Source organism: Ochotona curzoniae, unplaced genomic scaffold (genome assembly GCF_017591425.1).
Source record: "Ochotona curzoniae isolate NIBS_2020 unplaced genomic scaffold, NIBS_Ocur_1.0 scaffold_1852, whole genome shotgun sequence".
In the NCBI taxonomy this organism is placed as follows: Eukaryota; Metazoa; Chordata; class Mammalia; order Lagomorpha; family Ochotonidae; genus Ochotona; species Ochotona curzoniae.
Window position 1 is genome coordinate 56,805,503 of NW_024467087.1, and position 9,170 is coordinate 56,814,672.

The window sequence follows — 9,170 nt, forward strand, 5'->3', positions numbered from 1 at the left end:
ACCTATGACCTTAGTCTCCTAAGCACCATATTCTAAGTAGCTGTGTTAATTGGCCAGGACAGACACCACACACCCAGATACACACACGTACACACAAGTCTGGGCACATGGATACAAGCACTTACCCTTCCAGCCTGGGTAAGAGGGTGGGCGGGCAGATCCACAGGACAAACTGGGCAAAAGGACTGTGTGTAGACTAGGGACTTGTTTAGCAACATTTCCCTTCCTCCCTTCCTCTCTTTTCCTCAGCAACAAAGAAGCAGGAGACCAACTAACTTGGGAACTTCATATCCCTTTTTCCACCTTCCCTACAAGCACTTTTGATACTGGTTAGAACTTGAGTATCTGCCTTTTCCAAATTTCCAACAGTTGCTAGGGGCTCAAAAAAGGACCAAAGCAACTGGAGCTAACCAATCTGAAAACTCTGGGGATTCAACTGACCTAGCAGACAGGGGACAGTGGTAGTGAGGATTTGAAAAGAAGGGGACAAGTGGCCAAGACCCTGCCACAATGTTATTTCCTGCACCAGGATTCTGGGGCTGTGGAAAGGACAAAAGTGTTTTGTCTCATAGCAGCCACCTCACTGCAAAATCCAGGGATGATAGCTTCTACTCTTGAGTGTTTCATAGAAATCACCTTTTGTCCAGAAAGTGGTGAGCAAGAAAAGGCAGAAAAGCATACAAAAAATTAAAAAAAAAAAAAACAGGAGGAATGCCTCCATAGGTTGTGTAAGGAATTAATCTGAGATCCCACCTGGAGTTGAGCTTTTATGATATCCGAGCACTAGAGAGGAAGGGAAGAGAGTAAATAATACTAGGAGGAATGGGGGTGGCACATTTAGCAAATGTGATCAAAATACTTCGTGAAAATAGGAGGGACTGAGAAAACATGTTGTTAGGGCAGCCAGTTCTAACCCTTCCTTTCCTATCTACCCCGGAAATTGGAGCAACACAGACAGAGTGGCATAAAGCTGCCACTGAAGCAGGCCACATTTCCCCATCCATAAATAGGTGCCAAATGACTTCACATTGGCAGCCACAGCACCCACCTTCAGGGCAGATGATTAAATGTCTCCAGGCCTAGTTCTCTGTCACTAAAAAAGCCAGAGAGGGCTGGGGTAGCCTAAATCCTCTTTCCAGCAACCTTTGAATATTGAGAAGATAAAGACAGGTAAAAACTTGTAGCTGTTACTTCACAGTTCTACCATTGGGGAAGTTGCAAATGGGCCCAGGTCAATAGATACAACTCAAGCTGGTCATACTCTTTCCACCACCCTCACCTAGTAAGCTTTTCACTCTCAGTACTTTGTACTCATCTCCCTTACCCCTACAGAGGTTTCTATGACATTAATTCGGATTCTGGAGACAGATGAAACAAAATTTCTTTCAGATGCAATATTCATAGTCCCTGGCTTGGGGTGTTGTGTGTGTGTGTGTGTGTGTGTGTGTGTGTTGAAAATCTTTTCTCTAGGGTTTATTAATCCCCAGATGAGACAATTCCTTTCAAGACAGGAAAGTCCACTCCATTATTCACGCAATCTGAAAAGAGCAAATGATTCTTTCTTTTCAAAATGTAACATAACAAGCAAAACAATGCTGGTGAGAGAAGCAGTGCATCCCCCCTGGGAAACTGGTGTGCTCCAAAGGTTGGGTTTGCATCCTTTATGCATTTCTGCAAATGTTGACATTCCAGCTGCTTGTTTATTCTTCATGGGGCTGGAGGAAATATTGCCAATGACAAGAAAGCATAAATCTTGGGAACAGGAGAGAGTGTTCTGTGCCTGAACTTCAGTAGACACACTGTCAGCCAAGCCCTGAGTGAAGCTGAAGTTGACCAGAGCCTGGAGCCTCAACAGGGCCTTCTTCAGAAACACAAACAGCAATGTTCCTTGCCTCCATCATAGCACCAGGCAGCACCCTGGAGCTGGCTAGCTGAAAAAGTTCTGCCTGAAGCCGCCTTTCTGAAAGCTCTCTGTATTGCATTTAGGAATCTTGGTTTTCTAGTCTGAACCACCAGCCAACAAAGGTCACAATGACCATACATTTCTGAGGAATGAGAGTGAGCTGTGAGAAATTAAATTCCAAGACAGAGGTCCAAACTGAGGCCCGAGGAAACACTTACATTTTGATGCTTTTGAGGAATACATTCAAAACCTAGGAAACAGCAATAGTTAAGCCCAACCTGCTAGCCAGTAGCAAGCAAACTTTGGAGAGCTTCCCTTGGAGGCTGAGTTTTGTGCCAAGTAGAGGGTTGTGGGTGAAGCAGCTGTGTATCCTGAGTAGCCCTTTACTCTGGGTAAAAAGTACTGGGTCTTTTTAGCCACATCCTTATACATGGGCAGACCCACAGTCTTCAAATGCAGGTGACATGGGGAGAATGATAGCTACTTGGCCTTCCCTTGCTTTCCTAATTTCCTCCCAATCCATCCTCAACCCCATTCAGTCAGCTTAACAAATTTTCATTTCTCCGAATGAGTCACTATTTATACCAAGAGAATAAAGAAATAGATATCCATTATTCTAGGATGGAGTGGCAGGACTAGAAAGCTTAGAAAGCTTGTGTACTTAAACCCTCTCATTCTGTAGATAGATAATCTGAGATACGGGAAAGTAAAGTGCCTGTTCGAAGTCACACAGCATCTTAGGAGCACAGTTTTTCTACCCCTCTCCCAACTACTGCCTAGATAACATGCCTGAAATCACCAGCTTTGGTGTGGGGGGCGGGTGGCAATGTCCAGGTTTGGCTTGAGGTCTAGCTTTCTGTAGACTTATATTGAGCATTTGAGGCCAGCTACCCCAGCTCCAAATGTGTCCCGCTGGTGGGGTTCCCAAATGCTCCAAACTCTAATTCTCACACCTTCCAGTTTGAGCCAAGATCACAATTTGGCATCCAGTTTGCTTGTAAGGAGGCAGAGGAGTGACTTGAAAGATGTCTGGTCAATGGCATCCAGAGCAGGCTTTGAGTCAACCTAATCTAGCTTTGCTGGATGGTAGGCAAAAGCCTCCAGCCAAAATCAAGCGATTGGCAGATTTGCTTAAAAGATACCTCAATCTCAAAGTCAGCAATTTCTTGGTTATCTCAGTGAAACACTGAGCCAAGAAATTAATGAAACGCCCCTAAGAGGGCAATGAAAAAGACAGCCTACTCTGCCAGTGGCCCCACCCATCCATGGGACTCTTGGCTCATCTGAAGGCAAAGTAGATCACTCTTTTCCATACTGGAAAAATTCTGTCTCCCTCATAGTATCCATCAATTTGAACTATCTTGTGTCCAGGTAGCAAATCCTGCTGACCATTGTCCCTTTTCCTGGCAGTAAGAGCCCTAACCCAGCCACCCTCTTGGGAGTTTACAAGAACTTTGCTTATAAATTGTCTAATAAAAAGTGCCTCTCATCATATTTTATAGCTCATTGCCAGACTGGTAGTCAGGGTAGAAAGTGCAGAGTTTGCTCTGAAGTACTCTCTAAAAAGATTTATGCTTGGAGCAATCATTGGGCCTAGTGATTAAAACACTGTTTGCAGTGCCTATATTCCATATCAGAGTGCCTGGGTTCTAGTCCCAGCCATCCTCTCAATTCCAGCTTCCTGCTAATGTGCACCCTGGGAGGCAGCAGGTGATGGTCTAAGTACTTGGGTCTATGCCACCCAAATAGAAGATCCATATTAAGATCCTAGCTTCTGGCTTCATCCCAGCTCAGTCCTAGGTGTTGGGGCCATCTGGAGAACAAATCACAGACAGGAGTTCTCTTTTAGTCTCTATTTCTCTGCATATCACTCCTTGTCTTTCTAATTCTCTGTCTCTAAAATAAGTAAAAGGCATTTACATTTTCTGTAAACCCTTAAACTTGGAGCCAATAATAGCAATTCTGGCTTGTTCCGTCTTATCAGACACCTCAAAGATTCCACTGGTTTGTTGGGCCTGTAATCAATGCCACCTTACTTCTTCTATCCTCTGTTCTCTAAAACGTTCCCCTATTATCCCAGAAAACTATGCCAAGTCCATACATTTCACAGCATTGCCTGGTTACCTGCTGTCCTATCTGCTGCTTGTTCTTTACTGGAGAATTCCACAATTTCCCACAATCTCTGCCACCACAATATAGGCTGATTTAATTCTTGATCTTTTCCCTTAATCCAGACCTTGGTCACTTGCCTTATTCTCAAGAACCTTTTGTTTGCTAGTCCCTCTGGGGTTTCCTTCAAAATAGATGAAGAGAGTGGACAAGGTATACTGCCAGATACACCACAGAGCTATATCCATCAGAGTCCACAATGTCTGGGCCTTGCTTGTTTTTTTTTTTTTTTAATTGGAAAAGAAGATACACAGAGAGGAGGAGAGACAGAGGAAGATCTTGCGTCCAATGATTCACTTCCCAAGCGGCCACAACGGCTGGAGCTGAGCCAATCCAAAGTCAGGAGCCTGGAGCTTCTTCCAGGTCTCCCACACGGGTGCAGGGTCCCAAGGCTTTGGGCCGTCCTCAACTGCTTTCCCAGGCCACAAGCAGGGAACTGGATGGGAAGCAGGGCCACCGGGATTAGAACCGGCACCCGTATGGGATTCCGGCGTGTTCCAGTCGAGGACTTTAACTACTACACTATCTCGTCAGGCCCCCTTGCTTGCTTAAGTATGGTCTGATTTCCATTTCCCTTCTCCCTTCTGAGGCCTTCCACTGCTCACAGGTCCCTAACATGGAGTTATTCCCCTTAGACTCATTAAGTACCTTGACTCATTAAGTCAAGAAGCACAGTTCAATTGTTGCAATGCTATTCGGCCAAGACAAAAAGGAACTGGAATTGAAGGGTACTTTCAAACACTAAGTTCGTAGATTTTTGGAGATAGAAGTCACATCGTGCATTAATAGAAATGATCAAGGCACCGATCTGCTGGAGGGGTCCCCAAAATGGCCATTGGACAAACACAGACTGATAAAGACAATAGTAAATGTCTATTGGCTGCTTCTATCCTTTTGAGGCATCCGGACTATGACACAGAATGCTGGGAATTATTTTGGTCAACTGTGGAGAATGTTCTCAGGCTGAGATGTTCAGAATCTCAGGATCCGAAAAGTTGCTTAGGAAAGTTGAAGGGTTTGAGAAAGGTAGTGCTGGGGGATGAGATTTTTCTAGAAGCTTTTGAATGTGGAAGGGTGTTCCTGATTTTTCCAAAATAAAAACTGAGGTGTTCCGGAGAGTATCCAGTGGCAAAAATAACTTCAGTGAATTCAAGATACACCACAGCAAGGACCCAAGCCAAAGTATTCTGAGACCCTGGGGACTTAGAAAATTCCTTTCTGTTGCTTCCTGACCTACAACGCAACATCATTTAAACCAGTAACCTCAGCCCCTAAGTGGACTTATCCTGGATCAGAGTACATGCAACAACTATACCTCTGCAGAGACCACTCCACTACTGCCACACATGCACACACACACCCTACACACATGCATACACACAGCCACACACACACACACATACACACACACTCTGCTGCACTCTGAATTCTTGACCGGAAAGTCTCAGGCAGCCCTCCCCCTGAGTCCCCTATGATCACCTACTTTGAAGTCTGTTCCCCAGCAGTGAACCTCTTCCTGGTAAAATGGTAGTTTTTCCAAGTTTTTTTTTTTTTACACACTCCTGAGGCCCCAGTTTTAAGCCTGCTCAGAAGGCATAAAGGCCAGGGCCTAGCTTATCTCAGCCAGCACGGCTGTGCCATCCAGTTTCACCCACACTTTGCCACTGATTCCGAAGGCCAGCACCCTGCCTTCAGCTACAGAGCACTGCCCAGCAGGTGCCCCCTTGAGGTAACCTAGGCAACAGCCTGAGGCCCTGCCCTGGCTGCCTTCCCAAGAATCCCTGGACTTTATCAAGGTGGGGGGGGGGGCGGAGAGAAGGGGAGGGGTGAAACAGTGGTCTCAGGAGTGAGTGTGGCAGCGACTTTCCCTCAAAAAGTTGCTGCACACAGTCCAGGAACGCCCTCCATTCCAGCCCTGGGAGGCCTACATAGTCTTGAGACTGCCCTTGACAGCCGCTGACACACTCTCAAATTTTCTACAACTGGGGCCTGCACACTGCAGCTGTGCCAATGGGTCATAAGGTTGAAGGTACCAAGAGTCAGAAAGTTCTTTCTGCCTGGGACAGTCCACTGAAGCGGCTAGCTGAACATTGTGGGGGTGCTAGCTTGAGAGCGGTGGGACAGGGTCTCCAAGGACCCGGGGAATCCACAGGTGGATGCCCCAGAGTTCAAGATTTTGTTTACTTTATAATTCCCATTGGATGGCAGCAGAAGCACCTGCTGGTGCCCCAGGACAACACTCGGGAAAGCCTTAGAGCCGGTAGTTGGCGAACGCGGGGCAAAGGGTTTGAGTCCAGTTGTCCTGAGGAGCCACGAAACGGAACAAGCCTTGCGGGAACAAGCCTTCTGAGGAAGGACATCCCGGCTTGTCTCCCGAAACGTTCCAACAGACCAGCTGAGGGCTTCGCTGGTGGCTTGCTGGGAAAGCGGGATGGCTCCTTTGAGTTCTAAAAGTTCAACAGGCGGTCCTCAAGGCCAAGAGCACACACGCACGCCTAGAAGCATTTGAGCCACCGGCCTGGAGGCTATGCCCTCTGCCACCACACTCCTGGTCTTAGGGAAAAGAGAGCAAGTCGGCCTGGGCCGGCATTCCGGCTTCAGGCCGAAAAGAGGCCCCCCCAGGACAGCGGGAGAAGCTCGGGCTTGGCTGAGGTTGGGGGCAGTACAGAGCGAGCCGCAGGGCCTCCTCACGCCTCCCAGACCGCTTTGGGGCTCAGCTCTGAACGGCACGGAGATCTGCTGGCTCCCCCAAGGCGGTGGAGGACGGCAGGGGCCCTGGCTGGGCCATAACAGACGCGCCTGCACATCCCCATTCGCACTCCCTTCCTCCCACTCTCCTCTTTCCTCCTGCAGATACACACGGCTGCCTTGTGTTCACTCTGAGCCAACAATCAGTCACCAACTCTCCTAAAATGTTTCTGATAAGAAAACACCTCAGCAAAGGAACGGCGGGGGGGGGGGGATGCTGCTGCTGCGGGGATCGGAGGAACCACACTTCTGTCCACAGCCTGCCCCACCTCCCAACATCCCCCCCACTCCCAACCCCCCCCCCCTTCGTGATTTCGCCACCTCGCCATCCCATTCAAAATTCCAGCAAATTGGTTTTTTTCCCTCCAGCACAAACGAGCAAAGTACTTAAGAGAAATCGTGGAGGTGTATCTGGATTTGTCCCAGAGCCAAAAAGTTCACCACTGCCTGTGATCATTTCCCACCTCTGGGGCGCCTTGCGCCCATCTCCGCAGCCCAGGCTGCTCAGAACCCTACAGCTTGCGCCCTAGCAGAGCCATGGATGAGCCAGGGGCGAGGGGAAAGAATAGGAACTGCACGTTGGAGGGTAGCGGGGAGGGGGGAGGGGATGTCTGGGACCCGGAGGTATGGGGTCAGTGGCAGCCGGATCAGACACCTTTGCTGAGTGCCAGGTGAGACGCGTGGGGCCACTCACCTGCTTGGAACTCTACTTGGCGATTTTTCTCTTTTTCCTCCTCTAGCAGCATGGAGTAGAGGATCCCGACGGAGTTATGGATGCCGAAGATGGAACCGTTGCACCAGGTGGCAGCGAATACCACCATCCAGCCGAAGCCACCTTCGGGAGGCTGGAAGCCACGCGCAGTGCCTCGAGTCTCCACTGTGGGCGTGGGCTCAGGTTCGTGCACCATGGGCTCGGGCTCAAACTCCAGCTCCCGCAAGGGAGCGGGGTCCGGCAGGGGCTGGGGCTCTGGTTGGGGCTCGGGCTCGGGCTGGGGTTCGGGCGGGGGCACTGGCACTGGTTCGGGCTCAGGCTCCGGCTCCGGCTCCGGGTTACCCACCGGCTCCCGCTGTTCCTGGTCTGCCTCTTGCCAGGGCCCCTTAGCTTCCTCGCTCGCCGGGCTTTGCAGCGCCATCGCGGCCGGGGGACTGTGGCTGCTCCGGCTGGAGGAGCCGCTGTGTGGCTGGTACTTGTTTCTGCTGCTGCTGCTGCTGCTGCTGCTGCTGCTAGGAGCGCTGCCGCCGCCGCCTCCTCCTCCCGGCTCCTCGCCCCAGCTGGCCAGCCTGTCCCGCGACAGACGGTCCCTCGAGCCCTTTCCTTCTCCTCCCCCATCCACCCCCCTCCTCCTCTCCCCATGTCATCTCTCTCTCCTCCCCCTCCTCGTCCTCCCTCCCACCTCTTCCTCCCTCAACAGGCAGCCGCTACAGCCTCGTTCTTCTCCCCAGCCCTTCTTCCTCTTACTCGCTTACCTACTACTCTAGCAGCTGCTGTGCCCCCCAAACTTCCCTTCCAAACTACTGAATCCTGCCTTCTTTGTCCAGATGCCCAGGAAAGGCAGAGGTAAAAATAGGCAAAAGGGAGCACAAACTGTCGCGTCCGCTGCCCTCTCCTCCCCACGGTCTCCAGAAACCAGCATTGATTAACCCCGAGTCTCTAGGGAGGACCCGCCTATTCTCCGCTCCCATTCCCTCCTTCCCCACAAGCAGCCTGCAAGTGGAGTGGCCCTGGAGACCCCAAACCAAAAGGCGGCCCCACGAGGGACCCCACTCTGCCCTCGGGAGTCCCCCTTGGGCTTGACGGGATCACCTGGAGTGGACAGCCTGTGGTTCTGAGGGTGGGCACAATCTTCTCGAATCCCAAAACGTGGTCCCCCCACCGTCCTGAGCACCGCCCCCCTGCCCCGTCTCCCCTTATCCCCCTCGCCACCCGCCCTTCCCGGCAAATCCCTGGCGGGGCCGGGAGGGAAGGAGGCGCCCCGCAGCAGGCCCGCCTCTCCGGGCAGTCAATCAGGGCTTTGTTTGCGCCAACCTGGAGCCCGAAGGAGCCGCTGAGGGCTGGGTCTGGGCCGGGCCTGGGCCGAGTCTGGGCCCGGGGCCGGGCCAGGAAGGGAAGGAGGTGCAGTGGCACCAGAGGGGGCCGGGCCCTGGCCGGGCGGGAGCTCGAGCTGCGTTCGGGCTCCTCCCCTTTCTCTGTTCTCCACTGAGGAGCAAGGAGTCCAGGCCGGGTCGAGCCACCAGTTTGGGCCAGGACGGCTCCGCCCCTGACATCTAGCTGGACTGGTCCTTTGGACCTCCTTCGCGGCTTTTCGGGTGCCCAGGGCTCCGGGGAGCCTTGAGCTGCTGGCCCTCAGCC

At 51.4% G+C, this 9,170-nt stretch overlaps 1 protein-coding gene across 1 annotated transcript in view; it reads right to left on the reverse strand.

The window, feature by feature from the left end:
- Window positions 1-7,968, reverse strand: part of SLC16A2 (solute carrier family 16 member 2) — a 119,444-nt gene extending 111,476 nt beyond the window's left edge. The window contains exon 1 of the mRNA XM_040999940.1: window positions 7,515-7,968. Within this exon, the coding sequence (XP_040855874.1) occupies window positions 7,515-7,953 (439 nt within the window). The 5' untranslated portion in view covers window positions 7,954-7,968. The remainder of the gene's footprint in view (window positions 1-7,514) is intronic.
- Between the last annotated feature and the right edge of the window lie 1,202 nt (window positions 7,969-9,170).